At 45.5% G+C, this 25,611-nt stretch overlaps 1 protein-coding gene across 1 annotated transcript in view; it reads left to right on the top strand.

Moving 5' to 3' along the window:
* LOC120977857 (transmembrane 9 superfamily member 2-like) overlaps positions 1–25,611 on the top strand; it is a 122,320-nt gene that overhangs the window by 82,345 nt on the left and 14,364 nt on the right. Inside the window, exons 9-16 of the mRNA XM_040406004.1 lie at positions 2,144–2,252; positions 3,445–3,577; positions 7,580–7,699; positions 9,178–9,235; positions 10,423–10,582; positions 12,161–12,312; positions 15,582–15,693; positions 17,508–17,679. Coding sequence (XP_040261938.1) covers positions 2,144–2,252; positions 3,445–3,577; positions 7,580–7,699; positions 9,178–9,235; positions 10,423–10,582; positions 12,161–12,312; positions 15,582–15,693; positions 17,508–17,679 — 1,016 coding nt within the window. The remainder of the gene's footprint in view (positions 1–2,143; positions 2,253–3,444; positions 3,578–7,579; positions 7,700–9,177; positions 9,236–10,422; positions 10,583–12,160; positions 12,313–15,581; positions 15,694–17,507; positions 17,680–25,611) is intronic.

Below are 25,611 nucleotides of genomic sequence, written 5' to 3'. Positions count from 1 at the left end.
TAATCGGTCAGATCACATTGTGAGCGGCCTTGAATAAACCTCCAGGTAGACTTGCAGATTAAGAAAACAGCAATTTACACTTGTAAATTCTATTAATTTGATATTCATGAAAATATATAATGGGTAATTATCATACAGTATTTAATTATTACTATACCTGTAGTCTGTTACACATAGATGGCCGTCTATAACTTTTGGCTGGCTGTTACCGTCCTAGCTCTTCCATGCAGATTCAGCTCTGCGAAACAAGTTAGGTTAATAGAACTGGTGAGATATGCATGTTTGGCAGGCCCCCACTTGGCCGGACCTTTAAAGGGAAGCTTACTTACCTGCTTCTTGGTGCTGGCTCCCCGCTCCGTTGTTCCGTTTTTTGTTTCCATTGTGTTTCAGTTTCCTTTCCGTTTTTCCATTCCGTTTTTCTGCATGCCATATACAGTATACAGTAATTACATAGAAAAAATTGGGCTGGGCATAACATTTTCAATAGATGGTTCAGCAAAAACGGAACGGATACGGAAGACATACGGATGCATTTCCGTATGTGTTCCGTTTTTTTTGCGGACCCATTGACTTGAATGGAGCCAAGCACCGGGATTTGCGGACAAGAATAGGACATGTTCTATCTTTTCACGGTACGGAAATACTGAAACGGAATGCACACGGAGACACTTCAGTATTTTTTGCTGAACCATTGAAATGAATGGTTCAGTATATGTACCACATACTGAACTCAAAAAAACGTCCAGTATACTGAATGCAAAATACTGTCGTGTGCATGAGCCCTAAGGGAGCAAGCACATCGAAGCATTGCAGGCCGGCAGGGGGTGGGGCGCCAGCGCCGGGAAACGGTAAGTAGGCTTCCCTTTACAGGTCCGGCCAAGTGAGGGGGTTATGCAAACCTCCCCATTCTTGCACATCCCCTTTAATGTGCCAATATGCGCCAAAGTTTTGGCACATTTTTGGAGTAAAACTCTGAACTTGTACATGGCATAAAGATAGACTGGATTAGCATTTTGGGTGTGTATGACTTTTTGATTACTTTTGATTACATTTTTGGGGGGAGGTGAAGTGATGAAAAATGGTAAATCAGCCATATCGTTTTTTTATTTTTTTATTTTTTTCTGGTACGCCATTCACCACATGGGATACTTTTTATTTTTATTTTTTTATATTTTAATGGTATGAGTGGCAATGCCTATGCTGTTTATTATGTTTTTGGATAGTTTATTTATTTTGCTTTTGGGAAGAGGGGGTGATTTGATTATTTATTTTTTTTACTTCTTACTTCATGCCACCTTCATGCCAGAATTGGAATATACTAGTAATAGGCCTAGAAGCCTCTTACAGGCTCTGGATCATTGCTGCAGTGGAACACCTTCCCCAGTCTCAGCCAGGGGCAGGCGTTCCTGCCTGGATAGTACACGCTTCCAGATTTTATACCTTTTCACATGCTGTGGTCCCATTTGACCATGTCACCTGAGAGGTTAAATGTCCACGAGCGGCATATTGCTAATCGCAGACATTAGCCCTGTGTCTATCCGGAAGCTATAGCACTCGCCCCGTTTTTTTTTTTTTTTTTTTTAGAGCAGATGTCACCTGTCGCCAAAGGGTTAAAGTAGCACTCCCATAAAATATTTTTGCTCTTACCTGTTAGAAAGGTGCATGATATAAATTGAAGTGAAGGTCATTGTCTTACCAGTGATTGTATTTGTGAGTTGTAACCTCCTTTCTGATCCTCCAACACTTAGCCTCTCAAACTGACACAGGACAGGAAGTCAATTACTTCTCTATTCATTCCTGAGACTGACATAGGGGCTCACACAGGAATACATAGAGAAACTGTCTTCCTGTCCATACATAGGATGCTGTGTTATTTGGAAAGTCTGAGTGGCAGTAACATGACGCAGCTGAGGATCAGAATGGAGGGGATAACTCACAAATACAGACACTGGTAAGAAGATTACATTTACTACAGTGTACATCATGTACCTTTCTAACTGGCCAGAGAATAAAAAACTTTGTGGGACTGCTACTTTAAATAGTACAGATGTTTTATGTGTATTTCATCACAGTGAAATGATGCATCTCTTAAGTTGGTAGTTTATTTACCATCTTTGTCCCCCCCTCCTCCCTTTTTTATTAGTATCATAAACTCGCTGGTAATTGTCCTCTTCCTCTCCGGTATGGTGGCAATGATTATGTTTCGAACACTTCACAAGGATATTGCCAAACACAACCAAATCGATTCTTCAGTGAGTATCCTGCGTCCTGCATGTTGTGCAGCTGTTGATATCACCAGTTGCTTGGTTCTTTAGTAATCGGTTTTAGCCTGATGTCTGTCCAGTGGGTAATATTTTTTACAAAAGGCTTGAAATGGGTTAAAAAAAAATAAGACTCATCACTCAACCTGTGCTGCTGCACCACGAAGAGGAGGAAAAGCTGATGTGCAAGAGCAATTGGGATGTGCAGATAGGAGAGCACATTTTTGTGGGACGATCTGTAGTTTTTATTGATACCATTTTGGGTATGTATGACTTTTTGATCACTCTTTATTCAATGTTTTTGGTGAGGTGACGAAAAAATAGCGAATTGGTAATTCCCCCCCCCCCTGTTACACTGTTCGCTGTCTGGGAGAAATGTTTTTATATTTTAATAGTATAGACCTTTTCAGATGCAGCGATGCCTAGGATTTTCATATTATTTTTATTTTTTATTTTTTTTATAATATAGCATGCCATCATTAGATTGCTATTTGTATTCAGTAATGGAATTTTATCTATTACAGAATATAAAAACCTGTATATTGTAATGCAGTGCTGCCACCTGCATTGGCCTATTACTTCTAAGGAACGCCTTCCCCAATCTCAGCGAGGGGAGGCATTCCTGCCCAGGAAGTGCTCGCGTCATTTTTTTATTTTTTTACCTTTTCAGATCACATTTCATCACCGCATCTGAGGGGTTAAATCCATCACACAGCACATGAATAAATCAGGTTACAGTTAAATTTTCCATTTTGCTAGTGTTGTGCACATGGTTGCCAACCATCCATAAAAGTCCATATAGATAGAAGGCTTTAAAAAGGTTGTCCCTTGGAAAACGTTTATCCCCTATTCACATCATAGGGGCCCAGGTTCTCCTGTTGGCATGGTACGATGGTCACACGTGTGCTCTGCTGCTCCATTCAGCTTTATGGGACTGAGCTAAGTACTTGTATAAGAGAAAACTTTTTTTTATTTTTTTTTTATTTATGGAAAATCGCCTTTTAACAAGAAAGTAAGAAATGGTGCTTATGATTTTTTTGAATTTTTTTTTATAAAGCTGAAGGGCTTTTGTAGTGGTCATAATTATTGTTATATCACAGTGAACATTTTGTGTGATTTTGTGATTTTAGCAGTCTTGCTTGTGTTTACCCCATTATTGATTGAACTTGTTGCATTTCCACAGAAAGCTGCCCAGGAGGAATGTGGCTGGAAGGCGGTTCATGGTGACATATTTAGACCACCATACAAGGGAATGCTGCTGGCCGTCTTTCTGGGGCAAGGAACACAGATTTCCATCATGATATTCGGCACATTATGTGAGTATCATACGTCTGGCCAGAACTACCACTGGTATAAAAAAAATTAAAAATCTTAATCACTGTTTCCCATAATTGCCCTGCCAGTTACTGGACTCTAACCATGTGCATGCATACCTTACATAATTGGCAGCAGTTGTCCTCGGGTTTGTCAGTTATTGTTTCTTCCGTTTTCTTTAGGGTGCATTGACACGACTGTATGTATTTTGGGTTCCGCAAAAAATACGGGTGACATCCGTGTTGCATCAGTTTTTTTTTGCGGATCCATTGTAACAATGCCTATTCTTGTCCGCAAAACAGACAAGGATAGGACATGTTCCATTTTTTTGCAGGGCCTCAGAACAGACTTGCAGATGCTGACAGCATACAGTGTGCTGTCCACATTTTTTGCGGACCCATTGAAATGAATGGGTCCGCATCCAATGGCAAAAAATGTGGATCAGATGCGGACCAGAAATACGGTTGTCTAAATGGGGCTTTATATTTATGTCTTTAACCCCTTATGGAACGGGCTCCTTTTCACCTTAAGGACCAGGCCATTTTTTGCAAATCTGACCAGTGTCACTTTATGTGTGAATAACTTTTGGGCGATTATCTTGGGTAAGGGATGATTTTTGCGGGATGAGATGACGGTTTGATTGGCACTAGTTTGGGCTGGGTATGATTTTTTTGATCTCTTGCTATTACACTTTTTGTGATGTAAGGTGCCATAAATGGCAGTTTTTACTCCTTTTTTTTTTACGGTGTTCCCCTGAGGGGTTAGGTCATGTGATTTTTTTTTTATAGAGCAGGTTCTTACGGACGCGGCGATACCTAATATGTATACTTTTTTTTATTTACCTAAGTTTTACACAATCGGAAAATGCAAATGTGATCGCACACTGCATCCAGCACTCTGCCCTCCATGCTGGATGAGACATTGGTTTATATTTTGGCCAAAGCATAGTAAGCCACTCAATTGAGACGACCTTGACGCGGTGAGTGGCTTACTATGCTTTGGCCAAAATATAAACCAATGTCTCATCCAGCATGGAGGGCAGAGTGCTGGATGCAGTGTGCGATCACATTTGCATTTTCCGTTTGTATATGTATTTCGCCATAGTGATCTGCACCTGCAGGCAGGTTGTGCTGACTCAACCCCCCACTAAGTTTTACACAATACCAGCTTTTTTGAAACAAAAAAAAATGATGTTTTAGTGTCTCCATATTCTGAGCCATAGTTTTTTTTTATATTTTGGGCAATTGGCTTAGGTAGGGGCTCATTTTTGGCGGGATGAGGTGACTGTTAGGTGATGTTGCACTTTTTGTGATGTAAGGTGACAAAAATGTTTTTTTTTTTTTTTTTACACCGTTTTTATTTTTTATGGTATTTATCAGACAGGGTGGATCATGCGATATATTTATAGAGCCGGTCATTACGGACGCGGCGATACCTAATATGCGGTTTTCTTTCAGTTTTTTATTATAAAATAAGGAGAAAGGGGCTTTTTTTTTCTTTTTTTACTTTATTAATTTTATTACTTTATGAATTTTATTAACAGATTTTTTTTTTCTTTACTTTTTTTCTGATCACTTTTGGGGGTCTGAGCCCCTCTGCAATGCATTACAATAATTTTGTATTGTAATACATTGCCTGTTCGTGTACTACAGTGAGTAGTACACAAACAGGTTGCCTAGGAGACCCAGCCTGAGGCTGGATCTCCTCGGCTCCTGTAGAAGGCAGTTCTCGATGCCGTGCAAGGCATTGGGTAGCCTCTGCACGGCATTGGGCTGCCTTCTGAGACAGAGTCCCCGCCACAGCAGCGCGGGGACTCGATGCGCTCCCTCGAACACAAACCCCTTCTATGTGCCACATTTTGGTGTCATTTACACCACCTAGGTGCCCTCCCATTAGTAAATGTGGGCCAGTCTGTTAGAAATGGAGGTTTGATGCTAGTGTCAACATTCATCATGTGCCCTTCCCTCTCCGCTTCCTTCATCCACTGTTTAGCAGTGATTTTTTTGATCGCCAAGACTCTTCTGCTGCCAAACAGGCAAATACAGGGAGGCCCATGAAAAAGTAGCCCACCTCCTATATCTCCAAATCAAACTGCCTAATAGTAAATCTGTCTTAGTTGTCCATAGTAACCAATCAGTGCTCAGCTTTCATTTTTTCAGAGCCCTGTAGGAATTTGAAGCTGAGCTCTGATTGGTTGCTTTGGACAACTAAGACTGATTTACTATTAGGCAGTTTGATTTGGAGATGTTAGAGACGGGCTACTTTTTCCTGGGCCACTTTGTATAACTGCATATAGGGGAGGGGAAACTCCTAATACTGATTTCAGTTTTTGTACAGAGCTCTGTTAAACCCTTCACAACCCTTGACGTACTAGTACGTCACGGGCGCAAGTGATTTGTGGACCTTTGACATACTAGTACGTCATGATGGGTGGGGCGGGCACTGTAGCTGTGTGTACCTAATTAGTGCAGGAGCCTGGCTGTGACTGACAGCCAGGCTCCTCCTGTATGTGCTGGTATTGCTGTAAAAGCTGATGCCGGCAAATTAACCCCTTATATGCCACGATCAATGCTGACCACGGCATATAAGAGGATCACAGAGGGAGGTGGCTCCCTCTGCATCAGCTCCATGAAGTCTGCCAGGGCAACCTCAGGGTTTACCATGCACAGAAGCCTGTAAGACCTAGCCCAGCCAGTGTGAAACTGACAGTTTCAGTGTAGTACAATACAGCATAAGACCCTGAAATGTTGAACTGGAACAAAAATAAAAAGTGAAAAAGTTTTTCTAAAAACAAAAGAAAAAGAGACCCTTTCCCTTTTTAAGCGATTTTTTATTTTTTTTGATAAGCAAAACAAAACTAATAAAAATAGACACATTAGATATTGCTGCATCTGTTATGGGTGGCTCTATAAAAATATCACTTTTTTTTTTGTCAGTGTACCCAAAAATGGTACCAATAAAAATGTCAACTTTTCCCACAAAAAAAAGTGCCCCTAAACAGACGATCGGCAGAAAAAAAAATGGCTTTTAGAAAATGCAGACACAAAAACATTTATTTTTTCCAAAAATGCTTTATTAAGTTAAACTAAGAAAAAACATAAAAATAGACATATTTGGCACCGTCGCGTCTGTAACAACCTGCTCTTTACAAATAACACATGAACTGTCCTGTTAGGTGAAAGCCGTAAAAAAAAACTAAAATTAAAATTGTGGCAGAACAGCCATTTTTTGGTTGCCTTGCCCCACAAAAACCCCAAACCCCAAAACAGTACCAATAAAACTGTCACCTTATCCTGTAGTTTCCAAATTGGGGTCACTTTTTCGGACTTTCTACTGTAAGGGTGTATCAAGGGGTCTTCAAATGTGACATAGCTCTTAAAATTATCGCAGCAAAATCTGCCCTCCAAAATCCCTATGTTGCTCCTTCCCTTTTGTGCCCTGCTGTGCACCCATACAGCAGTTTCCGTAAACTGCAGAATCAGGATAACAAATATTGAGTTTGTTTTGCTGTTAATCCTTGCTGTGTTACAGGAAAATATGGATTAAAAAGAAGTGGAATTTTGAAATTTCTCCTCCATGTTCCTTTATTTCTTGTGGAACACTGAAAGGGTTAACAAAGTTTGTCAAATCATATTTGAATAACTTGAGGGGTGTAGTATCTTAAAATGGGGTCACTTGTGGGTTGTTTCTATTATGTAAGCCCAATCAAGTGTCTTCATACCTGAACTGGTCCTTTAAAAAAGCGGGTTCTGGAAATTAAAAAAAAATAAAAAGTCAAAAAATTGCATCTAAAATTGTATTCCATCTAACATACAAACCCCCCCCCCCCCCCCCAAAAAAAAAACATTTATAAAATGATGCCAACATAAAGTAGACATATGGGAAACAACAGAAGAATGGTACCTTACAGAGTTCTAGAAAAGATGCTCTAGAAGTGCAGTCATTTTAGGATTATTCCACTGTGATGAAACTGTAATAACCGCGCTCATGTGTTTTCTCTCAAGTCCTGGCCTGTCTTGGATTTCTCTCACCTGCTAACAGAGGGGCATTGATGACATGTGCTGTTGTGTTATGGGTCTTGTTGGGAACCCCTGCTGGTTACGTATCTGCCCGGATGTATAAGAGTAAGTGACCTTCTATATCACTGCGTGAACTAATACCTTTCACAGCGAGTGCGGGTTATGTCTATTAGTTCATTTATTGTTGTTAACATGTCTTTTGTGTGACTATATTCATATTGGACATTTCACTTTTTCCAGTCTCGAGGCAATCCGCTCCTACTTAGCCTGACTGTGGCAGTAATGCCACTTATCTTCTCCATACATATGTATGCTCAGACTGAACTGAGCAAGGACAAAGGATATTTGACTGCAGGAAATATGTCCTGCAACAAAGTATCAGGAAGTGTAAAGGGAATCAGTCGCCAGATAAGGCAGCTTAACCCAGTGGTCCCCAACCTTTTTTTCCCCAAGGACCAGTTTTATGCAAGACCATTTTCCCAGGGAGTGGGTGAGGTGGGGGGGTTCTAGGGCGGGGCTTTTTGAGGTTCAAAAACTTGGTGGGCTGGGCACCTGTGAAGAGAAGGAGTAATAATAATCCACCATTTTGATATTGAAACACTTGATGTGCGATTTAATATAATACACGGTTTTGAGGGTCAAACACACTTTGTGCTAGGCTGGGCACCTGTGAAAAAAGAGGCAGAGCAGGCAGAGAGAGAGATTGAGGCCAGCAGCAGCCATTTCAGTCAGATTAGAGCCAAAACTGCAGAATGGCTGTAATCTGACTAAAATGGCTGCTGCTGGCCTCAGTGCCTCACTCGCACATCCCACTACCCTGCCCTGCTGCCCCTCAACATTCATTAAAATTTACTGTTGATGGAGCTTTGGCTGCTGCTAGTCCTCCTTCTTGCTGCTTTCTTAGTTCTTAGACTGGGGGCGGGCACTGAGAAGACTGGGGGCGGGCACTGAGAAGACTGGGGGCGGGCACTGAGAAGACTGGGGGCGGGCACTGAGAAGACTGGGGGCAGGCACTGAGAAGACTGGGGCGGGCACTGAGAAGACTGGGGGCAGGCACTGAGAAGACTGGGGCGGGCACTGAGAAGACTGGGGGCAGGCACATCGGCGCTGGCGGGGATAAAGCACTGCAGCTTCGGCTTCTGTGCTGGAGGAGGCGTATCTGCCTGAAGTGAGCGACTGAGTCACGGAGCCCTCCTCTCCTCTCTTCCACCGCGGTGCTGATGGGGGCGGGACCAACCCGCTGTTAGTCTGCAGCAGGCAGCGGTAAGTGAAGCGCTGCTGCTGCAGATATGTAATTTGCTATTACTGTGGCGCAATTGCGATGTCGGCAATGGGCCCTTTTGCCGCGGCCCGGCAAACAATCGTCCGGCCACAGCCCGGCGGTTGGGGACCGCTGGCTTAACCTGCTGACAAATATCCCTACTACTTTCCCAATCCTGCTTTTCCCCTGTCTGGGTACCATCATGTAGGCATTACATGTTTGGTGTCTCATGGAGTAGCATGTTCCTTTAAGGGTACTCCGTTACTCTGTGATAAGTTATTTATATTCAGCTTCTCAGTTTTTGTACATTTAAATTTTTCAGCATTTGGTGGAGAGGGATGGCTATCAAATGCGCTACTGACAGCACTTTTGTGTCCTGGGTAAGTTGTTTCTTTGCTTTTCTGATTTTTGTAGTGCTAGCATAAAGCAGTATTCACATATGATGTGCAGTTAAAATATCTGAAAAACCACATGTGGCCTTGTCATGCAGTAATTGGTCTCAGAGTTTCTACAGGTGAAACATTTATTTTACAGGTACTGCATGCAAAACCATGCCAAATCACAGGAACGCCGTTTTTTTAAAGGGGTTCTCCATGAATTTGATATTGATGGCCTATCCTCTGGATTTCAAAAGAGGGGAATGTGAGAGAGGGTACAGGGGGAATGACCTGAAACGTGCACTCTGGAGAAAGTAGCATGCCTACTCCTCTACCATGCCGGTCTTTAGGTATGGGGGGAAGTGAAGTCCACCATAAGATAAGGGCGTGCTGCCGCTAGTGCACGCGTGCCTCCGGACTACCGCTGTCCGCATCTTTTGCGGGCCCCATTGAAGTGAATGGTTCCGCATCCAAGCCGCAAAAACAGCTGCTCGGATGCGGACTAAAACAGCGGTCGTGTGCATGTAGCCTTAGAATGTATTGGCTCCGATGTGCCGAAGTTATTACTTCGCGAAGTCTCGCGAGACTCTGCATAATAACTTCAGAAATTGATTTATACTGTAAAAAAACATTTCCCAAACTCTGGTTCGGTTCCGAGGGGTCCTTGGAACCGAACCCGAGTTTGGGAAATGTTTTTTACAGTATAAATCAATATCTGAAGTTATTATGCGAAGTCTTGCCAGACTTCCGCTCATCGGAGCCAATACATTCTAATACTATTGAAGTACTGAAACAAAGTTTTATGCGAATCGACTTCGGATGTTTCATCCGAAGTCGATTCGCTCATCCCTAGTAATTTCTCCTGCAATAGCTGAGAAAATGTAGTATTACATGACAGCCGTTCAGGTACATGGCCGTCCATATAATACATGGGTGGCTTGAGTCCACCAAAACGGGAGCTGAGTGACTCTGTGTTCTGGCTCATTGAAGGGGGTTGGGGGGGGAGGGTCCCGAGTAAGAAACAAACTGTGTGATGTCCATATTCTCTAACAGTACATATGGACAGGGGTTGGCGGTCATTAGAATCCTATCCTTTTAATGTGTATCTGTTGTATGAAAAGATCACTTTGGCTGAATGCTGTGAAGGGTTGAATGGTTACAAGTCAATCTTCTTCCTTTTTTGTTTTCAGGATAATTTTTGCTGATTTCATTATCATGAATGTCATTTTGTTGACAAAAGGCTCTTCAGCGACTATTCCACTTGGGACACTGGTGGCTATCCTGGCTATGTGGTTTGGTATCTCTGTCCCACTAACATTCCTGGGAACATATTTCGGATCTAAACAGAGAGTAAGTTTACAGTCTGTTATAGGTCTGCATGGTGAAACAAACCAGAAAGCTATCGGCTCATTTTCCATGTGATGTGATTAACTCTTGTGCAAGTGCTTGGTGATGATTCCCAATCAGGACAACGGCTTTGGCGGTGCTTCCAAAGTGCGCTGTTCATGTACTGGGTGATGAGCGTAGATCTTGGTGATATAGACCATATGCAGACTACCGATGCCACTTAGTGATCAATTTTTCTTCTTAAAGAATAACTAGTATTAAATGTTCCAAGCAGTATTTTTTTCCTAATATACTTATTGACCCCTTCACTCCCGGTGGGTTTTGCGTTTTTGCGTTTTTCATTTTTCACTCCCTGCCATGACTCTTACATGATTCCATTCACAGGCTTGTTTTTTTGTGGGACAAGTTGTGCTTTATAATGGCACCGTTTAATATTGCTCACGATGTAGAAGGAACTTGAGAATAAAATCCAAATTGGGTGGAATTGGAAAAGAAATGCAATTCCGCCCCAGTATTATGGGTCTTTATTTTTACAGAGTTCCCTGTGCATTAAAACTGAACTGTTACCTTCATTCTCCAGGTCATTATGATTACAAATATACCACATTTGTAAAGTTTTTCTTGCGTTTTAATACTGGCAGGGTCACCAGACGAACCTATCTTCGGCAGCCTCGGATCCATTCGGGAGGACCAAGGCTGCCGCACACACTATCCAGTTCCCTGCTAGCGGGAGCTGTTGCAGGTCCTAGAGCATGCGCTTTTGTTTTTTCTTTTTTTTTAGCTATTTGACCATGGCATCTGAGGGGTTAAATGTTTGAAATTATGTTTTTGTCAACTGCCTATATTGGTCCCAGGTCTCTGCTGTCTAAAATGATGTTGTCAGTGCGCACCATCTTTAAAGACCCATCCAGCGCCGTACATGTACAGCACTATGCGGGCAGGGGTTAAAGAAGCAAAAAGCTGTAGGGAGATCTGTGCTTCTTCCCAATATACAACTTAAAGGGGTTGCACAGGATTATAAAAACATGGCTTTTTTTTATTTCTGAAACTGTGCCACATCTGTCCAGGGGATGTGCCTGGAATTGTAGATCCTCTCTTAGGACTAGGCTGCAGTATTACACACAATTTTTTACAGCGTGTCACTGGATCTGAATTGAAACTTAACTTTAATTAAATCAGTTAAAATATAAGTGTGGTGAAATGTCAGCAAGTATTGTCTGTACACCAATCTTCTGGATAGGGGATAACTATTAGATTGGTGGGGTCCTACTGCCAGAACCCCCACCGATCACAAGAACGGAGGCCCCGTACCCCCTGCAGCCCCCCTGAAATGAATGGAGAAGCCAGTCGCAGATGCGCGTACATCGAGCCACTATCTCCGAATGAGAGAGGACGCACTCCTGCACATGGGCCCCTGTTCTCCTGATCGGTGGGGGTCCCAGAAGTAGGACCCCCACTGATCTAATAGTTATCAGGGTCCTACTGCAGGGATCCTGTGGATAGCGGATGACTTAATCTAACCGGAATACCCCTTTAACAGCTTATAGTATAAAAGCCTGATTTTCATACTTGTCTTTATAGGCAATTGAACATCCCGTTCGCACAAATCCGATTCCTCGTCAGGTTCCCACACAGTCCTTTTTTGCCAATCCGTTCTCAGGTATTATCATGGGAGGCATTTTACCTTTCGGATGCATTTTCATTCAGCTGTTTTTCATTCTCAACAGCATTTGGTAAGTGTCTGCACAAATTCAATCATTGTCTTTTATAGGTCTTTGGACACTGCTTGCAGTCCTTGATTGGCACCAGAGACAATTGATTGAGTGCGGTTCTTCACTCCACTACTTGCTTTTATAGGTCTTTGGACACCTGAGAATTGGTGGCAAATGTTTTCCTTGGCTATTGGCAGAAGTGAATAAAGCTATGCTACAGATATGCTAATGAGCTCCTAACGAGCTCTGCCTCTAATGCTACCAGATATAAGATAGCTGTCCTATACATCAATGTTCGACCTTTTAAACAGGCCTAGAGACATGACTTGGATAATAATTAATCCAACATCTCCTTCTGCAGACAGCTGTTTCGGGATGATTGCCCGTCATCAGTGCAGAGCAGAGAGTACAGACTTAACTGGGTGAGAGGCCTAGGTCAGGATTTAGGGAATACAATGGAGAGCACCTTAAACAGTGTGAGGAGCTAGGCAATGCCTTACATCTGGTAGCATTAGATGCAGAGCTTGCTAAGAATTTATTTGCTTACTTTGTTCCCAGAATTCCAGAGGAGCATGTATGGCCTATAAGACTCCTCACGTTTAAGGCGGTCCGAATCCTGACCTAGGCCTCTTACGCAGTCCCTAATCAGTGGGACTGTGATGCAGCTCCTTGCATGTACAGGGGGCGCTGTAGTGAATATAGATGAAGGGGAGACCACCAGTGTTCCCTCTAAGCCTTGGTAGCTGCTGAGCGGGGTCGGCTCAGAGCTGGGCACAGCGCCATCAAAGGTGGGTGATAGGAAAACCTAAGATAATTGTCACATTAAAGAGCATACAGTGTAACCCCTGCACCATCTCATACAATACAGTATAATCTCTACACCATGCTGTACAGAATACATTATAATCTCTGCACCATGCCGTACAATATATAGTATATTTCATAAACCATGCTATACAATAACCCCTCCACCATGCTGTGTAATATACATTATAATCTCTACACCATGCTGTACAATATACAGTATAATCCCTACACAATGCCGTATAATGTACATTATAATCCCTGCACCATGCTGTACAGTATACATTATAACCCCTCCACCATGCTGTACAATATATTATAATACACACCATACAGTAAAATATACAGTATAATCCATACACCATGCTGTACAATATACAACATAACCCCACAGTGTAGGTGTTATACTGTATATTGAACGGCATGGTGTATGGATAATAATGTATATAGTATAGCATGGTACAGGGATTATAATGTATACTATTCAGCAAATGTATGGAGGTTACACCATGCTGGACAATATAACCCCTGTGGGATGGATGGATAGATAGCAAGATATACCTATATACAGCCTATACCTATATACAGCCTATACCTATATACATATATACAGCCTATACCTATATACATACATTCTACACCTGGGTGCAGCCTATACATGGGTGCAGGCTGTATTATAGGCTATACATAGGTGTAGATCTGTATAGGTATAGGCTGTACATAGGTGTAGATATGTATAGGTATAGGCTGTACATAGGTGTAGATCTGTATAGGTATAGGCTGTACATAAGAATAGGTGGAGGGCATGCTGCTGCAGAACACAATGGGTGAAATCACTGGCAGTCTCACTGGGATGGTGTGTTCCTATCACTAGGATGGGATGGTGTGTTCCTGCCAGTGGTTTCACCCCTTGTGTTCTGCAGCAGCATGCCCTCCAGGTCTGTCCCCAGCATACTTATGTAGCAGGTGCAGCATGCTCAGTCTCAGGACGGAGTCTAACTTCTAAGATGGCAACACCGCCTCCACGTTACCTCTCCCTGTGCACTGCTGCTCCTCCTCTTCGGTCAGAAAAAGGGGGAGGAGGAGGCAGCAGTAGCAAGGGAATATGTGGTAGGCAGCGCCCCTCTTACCACGCACACAGAAGGATGAAGTTTGGAAGAACTCATCAATGGTGTGGGCAAGTGTGTGGGCATTTTGCAAGCAGGGTGAGCGGGCGCTGAGCGGACTTATTAAACTTGTGAGCTGGGGCCCAATAATTTGTTGCGCGGTCGCTCACCCGCACATCTTAGAGGGAACACCGGACACCACGGAATTAGAACTGCATCCCCTTCATTCTCATCATCGATGCAGGTCCCAAAGATCAGCACTCCACTGATCATAAAACAGTGGCATATCCTAGAGATATAACATCACTTTACAACATGGTAATGCCCCTTTAATTGATATATGTGAGTACTTTGTGAAATGAGTGGTAGATGGAATAAAAAAGTTAATTAACTCAGTGAGGAATTCTATTATGTTAGATAAATATCATTAATTAGAATGTTTCATGTAATGCTGTATATTTCTGATTTTGGCCCCTTTTTAGATGAGCGGGTGTCACGCTGAGGACTCGCAGCTTGACACCCGGCCTGAACTTCCAGCACTGCAAGGGGTCGCATAGCATTATATTGATTTATGATGCTATGTAACCCTTACAGTTCTGGAGTGTATTGGATAACACTGACAGCATTATATCTATTGATAGCAGGGGCTACAGCTGCAAAGTGAGGGCTTATCCTGCATCTTATATCATCTAGCACCCATAAATCTCACCTCTGCCCTGGGGGTTCTAGCAAAAAGAACAATAAAGAGCTGCATGCTACCGCAGAATGCTGGAATCCATACTGGGAACCAGATGGACCTGACATTAGGCGGTGTTGGTGCTCGGCCTATGCCTTATCCTTCGATTCCATTTTTCTGTTCCTATGCCACAATAGAAAAACATAAATTCACCGCAGATGTGAATCTTGCCTAAGCCCAACTATAGGACTTGTGTGCTGCGTGGCCGCATAACTGCACAATATAGCCACCTATCTACAGTAAACAGCCATTCATGCATATCTGATCTTTAATATAGTATTTGTGTTACAGCATAACTGTGAAAATACTAGGATCAGTCATCGTTCTGCCTCGCATTCCCTCATCCACACAGTTAGGCACAGCAGGATCAGATTGAGCCCGTTTGAATTCTAGTGAATTATTTTTTCTCCAGCTATTTAGTGCCGACTAGTTAAATCGAGGTTTCCTTTTTCATCCGTATGAAATGCAGCTGTAATCCTCTAAGGCAGCGCTAGATTCTTTAAATAAAAGTTTCATGCCTGTGTCCTTTGCTGTATTTCATAGTACAATATTCAGCATAGCTCCATTATATAGACTGTGTGCCTCGTGGATTGTTCTGTGTTAGACTTATGTGTGCTTTTCACAGTGTGTATTTTGTTTTGTAGGTTTCATCAAATGTACTACGTGTTCGGTTTCCAGTTTCTGGTTTTCATTATACTCCTGATAACTTGTTCAGAGGCTACCATCTTGCTTTGTTACTTCCATCTATGCAGAGAGGTACTGATACCACTTCTAACTTATTTGGGGATTTGATTACAAATCTGGGTGTTGCCGTCTTTTTCCTTATAACTGTTTCAGCATTTTGTATTTTCACTGAACGTGCCAATATAAACTTTTTTTTTAAAATTAGACTCCCCAGTTAAAAAATGTTTTGTTTTAGGCTTAAAGGGTTTCTATCACTTCGTTTCACCTATTTAGCTTTCAGACACTAGCGATCCGCTAGTGTCTGCTTTATCTAACCATCCTAATATAAGAGCTTATTGTCCTGCCGTTTAGCTAAAAAAATAACTTATATAGATATGCAAATGAGCCTCTAGGTGCTATGGGGGCGTGATTAGCACCTAGAGGCTCCGTCTACCTTAACAAACTGCCGCCGCCCAGCGCGTCCCTCCAGCCCGCCCATCTCCTCCGGAATGCGATGCTCCTCGTATTCGGCGCATGCGCAGTGAATGTCTGATCGCTTCCCTGCTCAGACATCTCCACTGCGCCTGTTCCTCGGAGCACTATGACGTCATCCGCGCAGGCGCAGTGGAGATGTCTGAGCAGGGAAGCGATCAGACATTCACTGCGCATGCGCCGAATACGAGGAGCATCGCATTCCGGAGGAGATGGGCGGGCTGGAGGGACGCGCTGGGCGGCGGCAGTTTGTTAAGGTAGACGGAGCCTCTAGGTGCTAATCACGCCCCCATAGCACCTAGAGGCTCATTTGCATATCTATATAAGTTATTTTTTTAGCTAAACGGCAGGACAATAAGCTCTTATATTAGGATGGTTAGATAAAGCAGACACTAGCGGATCGCTAGTGTCTGAAAGCTAAATAGGTGAAACGAAGTGATAGAAACCCTTTAATCCACATCTGCATAAGGACCCTCCGGTACTGTGTTCCGGCATAGGAGCAAATGATTGGAATTGCCGTATGCATCATAGCCGAACACCACCAGGTCCCTAATCACTATAACGGGATCCATCAGGTTTCTGGCATGAAAATACCACTGCTCCTCTGCCAGAACAGAGTATAAAAATGGCTTGACACAGATGATGTAGCCTTACAGGGTTATTCAGCGTGATGTCCCTCACTGCTCCAGGAAGCTTTGGATATAACTTTGCCAACTCTGTGGCTTCTTTGACTATCAAAGAAGAAGCCACCAATGCCTGCACCAGCTAACAGTCCAACAAGGGGGCTGTAATGCTCTGTGTAACAGTATTCAAAACGTCCAGCAGAGCCAGACACCTCCGATGGAAGGCTCTGACAACAAATGTGACCATATAGGCAGAGGACCTACTTCAGGCCTACATCAGGTGAATAGGGGCCCACAAATACATTTAACATATATCCCAGGAGGTTTCCTGGCGTATAGGTTAAAGTAGGCCTCTGGTGTACACAGACTGTACATGGATGTGGTAGAGATCACATAAGGTGGATGCGCTGTAACAGACTTGCAGGGTAACCCCTTAAAAATCTCACCACAGCAGTGTGGGTAATATAGTAAAGAGGAGGTAGAGAGCCCATATACCGTATTACAGACCACTGTGACGTTATTTAGATTTTTTTTTTCTCATCCAATAATATTTCTACAGCTTTATTATTCGCTTCCGCCAGTAAATTTTTGTTGCAGTTTAGGTTTATACCTCATGTTAGTTTTTTTTTTTTAGTTTTTTCTTCTTATATGATGCATTTTTTTATTTTTTTTCTGTTACCTTTGGATGGCTATTTGCATCACAAAAACAGCTCCCGGGGCTTTCTGGCTGACAAACCTGTAAAAGAACACAACAGAAAATTGTCTCATTGAAAATTGTTCCATTTCTTGCAGGATTATCGTTGGTGGTGGCGGTCCTTCCTAACGAGCGGATTCACTGCTGTTTACGTCTTCATCTATGCCGTTCATTATTTCTTCTCTAAGCTTCAAATCACAGGAGCTGCCAGCACCATTTTGTACTTTGGGTACACAATGATCATGGTTTTAATTTTTTTTCTGTTTACAGGTAAGTAGCAATTATACGGAAAATTCCTGTTACTATTTGTCTAATTTCACTGTTCCGGTTCATAAAATATGTGCAAAGGACAGTCAGTGTTATCACCTGGTGTTAGTTGCAAAAAAGGATGTTAAAGGAGTTGTCCACGTTTGTAATATTGATAACGTATCCTCAGCATAGGTCATCAATATCAGTTGACATTGCAGCAGCGAGCAGGTGTAATTACAACTCCACAGTCGCATTAACTTGAATAGTAAGGAGCCGTCTATTGAAGTGAATGGGCATGGCGAAGCTGTAATTTCACCTGCTTGCTGCAGTCAATGGTAAGCAGGAAGGAGAACACACCCTATACCAGCACTGCGTTGTTTTCAAAGTGCTGACCGGTGGGGGTGCTGGCCATCTGGCCCCTGCCAATCTGATAATGATGACCTATTCTTAGGATAGGTCATCAATATTACAAAAGCGGACAACCACTTAAACTTTTTCACCACCCAAGAGGGTGAACGAAAAAAGAAGGATGGTAAGTAGTGCTATTCCAGGGATTTCCTGGGAGCACCGAGGGGGCTCCACAAAGCCAGAGAGTTTGCAAAGTTCTAAATATGATATAAACTATAAACAAAGATGGATATGTAAAACAGTTAAAAAAGCAATTATAAAAATTGTATACAAAAACACATACACATCAGCCTTGGTGCCATATTTTGTCACAATTGTGCCTGCTGATGGATAAAATTTATGTACAATTGCAATGGTAAAGGACTTACTTTACCGGGGAGGAAAGTAAAGGATAAACTCAATACACCAATACTTGCACCTCCCCTGCCGAGGTCGCCTTTAGTTCGTTAGAATGGCTTCTAGGTCCCCAAAGGATAACATTGGGGTTCCTGGATATAGTAGAAGTCTTTATTTCTGATTGAAAAGCTCGACGCTGGGATAAACATCCTTTTATCAAGAGCATGAATAAAAAGCTGGTGTGACAAACTTTATATAGGAGAACAGAAGCACATGGTTAACAGTCAGGTGGTTAGAAGGGGTCGGCCCTATCTGACCCCACTTCCTGGTACTCCACAAAGAATGAATCAGGCTACTTTCACACGAGCGTTCGGAGCGGATCCGTCTGATGTTTCATCAGACGGATCCGCTCCGATAATGCAGACGTTTGCATCCGTTCAGAACGGATCCGTCTGCATTATTACTTAGAAAATTTTCTAAGTCAGAAAGTAGCCTGAGCGGATCCGTTCAGACTTTACATTGAAAGTCAATGGGGAACGGATCCGCCATATGGTGTCATCTTCAAGCGGATCTGTCCCCATTGACTTCCATTATAAGTCTGGACGGATCCGCTCGCCTCCGCACGGCCAGGCGGACACCCGAACGCTGCAAGCAGCGTTCAGGTGTCCGCTCACTGAGCGGAGCGGAGGCTGAGCGCTGGGAGGCGGATGCATTCTCAGTGGATCCGCCTCCACTGAGAATGCATTAGGGCCAGACGGATGCGTTCGGGGCCGCTCGTGAGCCCCTTCAAACGGAGCGCACGAGCGGACACCCGAACGCTCGTGTGAAAGTAGCCTCAGCTTATGTGATTAATAAAATCAATTTGAAATATAGTGTCGGGGGTGGGGTTTTATGCGTTCCAGGGTGGGACGCATGGGAGAGAACTTACCGTAGTCTTAAATTGGATATATTTCACACCTAGGGGAGGAAATTGTATAGAATACCCTAAGAGAGTTTGGTGTGCGGTCCCGGTGATATTTTTGGGCTTCTCTGGGGGGGGGAGGGGGGGGTTGTGCTGTCTCTAATAGAGCGGGAGTGTTAGATAGCCGCATGCGCAACTTTTTAAACTGTTTTACATATCCGTCTTTCTTTATAGTTTATATCATATTTAGAACTTTGTAAACTCTCTGGCTTTGTGGCGCCCCCTCGGTGCTCCCAGGAAATCCCTGGAATAGCACTGCTTACCGTCCTTCTTCTTGTTTTCTTTCACCCTATCAAATCCACAGTTCACTGGTGTGTACTGATTTTTACGGTTTGGGGAGCTGCCTTACGTTTCTTCTTCCACGGTCTACCACTTCCATCCCTTGGCGCCTCCCACCCCATTCCCCCTCCCATTTTTCTTATTCCACGTCCATTCACCTAACTCCTTTTTTCTTTTACCTACAACACCCTAGAGGATAGCCTTTGTGCAATATGTCTCTGTATCTAGGGTCTATAGTGGTAGACATGGCTGTCGCTGGGTAGTTAAAGAGGACCTGTCACCTCTCCTGACACGCCTGTTTTAAAGAGGACCTTTCATGGGTCCGGACTTTGTTAACTAAGTAGCAGGACATGTAGAGCGGCGCCCAGGGATCTCCCTGCACTTACTATTATATCTGCGCGCTGCTCCGTTCGCCCTCCTGGCCCCCATTACCGCCTCCCGTGCTGTATGCTTATTACTACTATCAGAACACCAGGGAGGAGACATCAGCTTTTCTCCCTGGGCGTTCCTTCTCCCTGGCTGTGACGCTCTGCGCTGCGATTGGACAGCGCTACAGCCAAGGAGAAGGAACGCCCAGGGAGAAAAGCTAATGTCTCCTCCCTGGTGTTCCGATATAAAACCACCCAGAAATGACCCCATTTTAGAAACTACACCCCTCAAGGTATTCAAAACTGATTTTACAAACTTTGTTAACCCTTTAGGTGTTCCACAAGAATTAATAGAAAATAGATATGGCATTTCAGAATGTCACTTTTTTCGCAGATTTTCCATTTTAATCCATTTTTTCCAGTTACACAGCAAGGGTTAAAAGCCAAACAAAACAATATTTATTGCCCTGATTCTGTAGTTTACAGAAACACCCCATATGTGGTTGTAAACTGCTGTATGTGCACACGGTATTGCGCAGAAGGAAAGGAACGCTGTAACAAGATTTTTGTGGACTCGCCTGTAAAATCTTTCTCGCTGCGTTATCATTGGGGGACACCGGACCGTGGGTATAGCTTGCTGCTGCCACTAGGAGGCGACTCTAGGCTAGAACTGTTAACTCCTCCCCTGCAGGCTATACCCCCTCCAGCCAGGAGAGAGCATATCAGTTTGTGCCCAAGCAGTAGGAGTAGGAGAAAGAAACCGAAACGAGAAGAATAAAAATATGCAACAAACGCCAGTGTTCCGAACGAAACTGAGGACGCACCTGGCAACCAATCACTAAACATTAGCGTCACAAGGAAATATCCATACTGGGTGGGTGCTGTGTCCCCCAATGAAAACTCAGAGAGAGAGATTTTACAGGTGAGTCCACAAAAATGTTGTTTTCTCGCTAGTTATCATTGGGGGACACAGGACCGTTGGATGTCCCAAAGCAGTCCATGGGGAGGGAAGAGCCCACACCCATGGAAAAAACGCCCTCATAGAAGCTCAGGACACTGCCGCCTGCAAGACCTTGCGGCCCAAGGCAGCATCCGCCGATGCGAAAGAGTGCACCTGGTAGAACTTGGTGAACGTGTGCAAGGAGGACCAAGTCGCCGCCTTGCACAGTTGGGGAGCCGAAGCCCAGTGACAGCAAGCCCAAGAAGCGCTCAACCGCCCTGGTTGAATGAGCCGTGACGCTGAGGGGCGGAACCTTGTCCCGGAAGCGGTACGCCTTGGTGATGGTCGAACGAATCCACCTAGCGATAGTCACCTTGGAGGCCGCCAAGCCCTTGCGAGGGCCTTCAGGAATGACTAACAAGGCGTCTGTACGCCGGAAGGAGCTGGTGACAGATAAATAAATCTTCAGTGCCCGCACCACGTCAAGCCAATGGAGAGCACGCTCTCGAGGATGTGATGTAGAAGGGCAAAACGAAGGGAGAACAATATCTTCGTTAAGATGAAAGGCCGCGACTACCTTCGACTGAAAAGAAGGTATCGGGAGAAGCACCGCCTTGTCCTGGTGCAGAATTAGAAAGGGCTCCTTACAAGAAAGCGCTGCTAATTCCGAAACCCGCCTAATGGACGTGATGGCCACTAGAAATGTTACCTTCCGGAGAGCAAAGAGGGCGACGCTGAGTGGAGAGGCTCGAAGGGGGCCGATTGTAGTGCCCCCAGTACGAAGTCCCACGCGGGGGCCGGATGACGATACGGGGGGCGGTGTGAGCCACCCCCTGAAAGAAGGTCTTAACCGGACCCTTCAAGGCCAAGGGGCGCTGGAAAAAAATCAACAGCTCAGAGACTTGACCGAAGTCCTGCTTGCAGGAAGGAAAGAACAGTGGGCAGCGAGAACCACATAGGGGGAAGGTTATGTTCCTCGCAAAACCGCAGGAAAGAAAGCCAAGTCCTATAATAAATCTTGGACAATGCCGACTTCCTGGCTCTGATCATGGTGCTGATCACCTCGTCGGGGAATCCTCGCTTCTTCAGAATGGCGGTCTCAACAGCCACGCCGTCAAACGAAGTGACTGTAAATTCTGGTAGAAGACAGGGCCCTGAGAGAGGAGATCGGCCCTGAGCGGGAGGGGCCACGGTACGTCCCCCAGAAGAAGGATTACCACGCTCGACGGGGCCAATCTGGTGCGATGAGTATAATCTGGATGCCCTCCGTCCGGATTCTGCGCAAGAGCCAGGGTAGGAGAGGAATGGGAGGGAATGCATACAGCAGGGCGAACCCGTCCCATGGCACTACCAACGCGTCTATGGAGTATGCCTTGTAGTCCCTTGTGCGTGAGAAGAAGACTGGAAGTTTGTGGTTGAGCCTGGAAGCCATAAAGTCCACATCCGGTCGACCCCAACAGAGACAGATGGCCTCAAATACCTCCGGATGCAGAGACCACTCCCCCGGGTCCACGGTCACCCGACTGAGGTAATCCGCTGTCCAATTCTCCACTCCCGGGATAAAGACTGCTGAAAGAGCTGGCACATGTTTCTCTGCCCATCGTAGGATCTTGTCCGACTCCTCCATCACCGCTTGACTGCGGGTTCCGCCCTGGTGATTTATATATGCCACAGCCGTGGCGTTGTCCGACTGGATTCTGATCGGCGGGCCTCTCAGGAGGGGGAGTCCAATGAAGGAGGGACAGGTGAATGGCCCGGAGTTCCAGGATGTTGATGGGCAGTTTGGATTCCGATAGAGACCATACGCCCTGAACTGTTTGACGTGGGAAAACTCCGCCCCACCCCTGGAGACTGGCATCGGTGGTGATGACCATCCACGAAACCGGGAGGAAGGACTTCCCGGACAGTAGCGTTGGGGTCAGTAGCCACCAGCTGAGGGCCGAACGCACCACCGGGGACAAGTCTATGTGATGGTCCAGGGAGTCCGGAGACTTGTCCTAAGATGATAAAATTGACCGCTGGAAGGAGCAGGAGTGAAATTGCGCGAACGGGATCACCTCCGAAGGAGGCTACCATTAACCCCAGGACTTGCATGCAACTGCGAATCGAGGGACGTTTGTGCTGGAGAAGAAGGCGGATCGACCGCAGGAGGTCTAGACGCTTGTCCAGAGGGAGGCGGACACGAGCCGCTTCCATGTAGAGAATCATTCCAAGGAAGGTGATCTATCTGGCGGGACGAATCGAAGACTTGTGGAAGTTTACCAGCCACCCAAAGCGAGTCAGGGTATCCAGAGTGATTCGCAGACTCTCCTTGTTTTGAACGTGGTCTAGGTAAGGAACCAATGTGAGACCCCTGGAACGAAGGAAGGCAAGGAGGGGAGCGAGTACTTTTGTGAAGACTCGCGACGCCAAACCAAAGGGAAGGGCGACGAACTGGTAATGAAGGGAGCCTATGGCATAGCGGAGAAACCGCTGATGCGTCGGGGCAATGGGGATGTGTAAGTACGTGTCCTGGATGTCTATTGAGGAAAGAAATTCGCATCGGTCCAGAGAAGCAATCGCAGAGCGAAGGGACTCCATCCTAAAATGTTGAGTCTGGAGGAACCGGTTCAGAAACTTAAGGTCGAAGACCGGGCGAACTTGACCCTTCCTTCTTTGGAACCACAAACAGGTTTGAGTAATAACCTGTGAATTGTTCCAACGGGGGAACTGGGGAGATTACTCCCCGAGTGAAGGGCATTTTGATGGCCAGAGAAAAGGCTTCTGCCCGGGCCGGATCTGTGGGTTGACGAGAAAGAAAAATGTGTTCTGGAGGGACCGAAGAAAATTTGATCTTGTAGAACCCACGCGTCTGATATGTGGGTCCGCCAGACCTCCTGAAACAGGAAGAGAAGACCCCCCCCCCCCACGAGGATGGGGGCGCCCCTTCATGCTGAGGACTGCGTTTTGACAGAAGAACGAGGGGGCTTTGCTCGCTGCCACCAGGCTGGCTGAGTACGGAAGAAAGGCTTTTTCTGCTGGCCCCGCGTTAGTGCGGAAGGAGCGATTGGACCTCCCTTGTGGGAGGAGAGTACTCTTTCCTCCCGTGGCCTCAGAAGTGCCACTCCCACACCGCTTTAGTTACCCAGGCTGAAGCAAATATGGGGCGACGTGCCGAACCGCTTGCCGCAAAAAGAGACTTGGAGAAGGATGCCATGCGGCGGTCTACTGGGTCTTGAAGGGATGAGCCGTCAGCCACCGGAATGGCGGTATGTTTGGCCAGACAGGCGACGGGAGGGTCCACCTTCGGTGGAGAGGACCATTTCGACACTGAGCCTGCGGAGGAGATGGCCGACCAAGCGTGGGAAAAAGGGGCTCCGCCCCCGTGTCTCGGGCATCGTAAGCCCTCCTTTCAGTTTTGTTTTTTTTTGCGGCCTACTTCCTGTAGAGGCCTCGGCCTCGAATTTAAAGGGATTCTGTCATGAGATTTGAGCCCTATAAGCTAAACATATGGCCAGGTCCGTACTAATAACATGAATCCTAAACTGCCCTTATTAAACCTGCTTGTGGCTCTATTAGCCCAAAAAACTGTTTTTTTATAAGCTGTCACTCACCTACCTAAGGTGCCCAAGGGGTTTTACGTTAACCCAGGGTGCCCGCCCGCACCCCTTGCCGTCTGGTGCCCAGCGCCGCCTTCCTCACCTCAGCCCCGCCTCCGCAATCCTCCCGTCCCTCTGCTAGATCCGCGCCTGCGCACTAGGCTCAGCCTGATGCGCCGCGGACTCCTGGCAGCGGCTTCGTTGAGCGAAGTGTGCATGCGCACTTCGCTGGGGGTTCGTCCTGGATCCTGATGGCGGTGCGATGCTGCCCGCCAAGTATGGGCCCCGTTAACCCCTGATTTGCTGCATGGGAGGGAATACTGCTGCCAATGATAACCAGCCGACTCAGTGCCTAGTTAACCCCGTAAGTGCCACCAACCTTGCTGCCCTTATTATGGGATGGGACCCTTGTATTGGGTGGATGTGCAGGGGAAGGGGGGTCCAGGGGGGGATACTTGCCTCCTCCGGTTTACTCACCCCATCTTCATCCTCTTCTCTTCACCCTCCCTAAGTGGACCCGCAGGGTCACTTCTTCCAGCAGGTTCACCTCCTCAGCAGCTGGCACCGGAGTGGCAGGAGTCTGGAATGGCGGGAGGGTCTTGTATTCTGGCGGCCTTAGGTGACCCTTTGGCTGGCGGGAAGCAGGGGAGCTGTGCTGCCCTGGATCCTCGTTTTGCTTCTGTGGGGAGTTAGAGCGGTGAGGGAATCAGACAACGGCCTTGCTCCCCGGGATAACAGAGAGGCTGGGTGACTGTTTCCCAAACCTAAAAGGGAAAAATAAAAATCAAACTAAGAAGCCACCCTGGCGATGTGCTAATATCAGCAGTGCATAACAGTGTTCTTTATACTTTTGTCCCTGCCGCCGTTCTCCTGAAAAACATGCTTTTAAAATATGCTAATGAGCCTCCAGGTGTTATGAGGACGCGCTCCTGATGCCAGCTTCCTCATTGTGACGTAGTCGGCGCATGCGAATACAGAAGTGGACGGCGCAGGCGCGGGATTTCTTCAGCGATCCAGCTAACTCTGACGTCACTCAAGAGGATCGGGGCGGGCTAAACGGAGGACCTGGGCGGGATAAATGGT

Source organism: Bufo bufo, chromosome 8, assembly GCF_905171765.1.
Source record: "Bufo bufo chromosome 8, aBufBuf1.1, whole genome shotgun sequence".
In the NCBI taxonomy this organism is placed as follows: Eukaryota; Metazoa; Chordata; class Amphibia; order Anura; family Bufonidae; genus Bufo; species Bufo bufo.
This window is presented reverse-complemented; position numbering and strand designations above follow the sequence as displayed.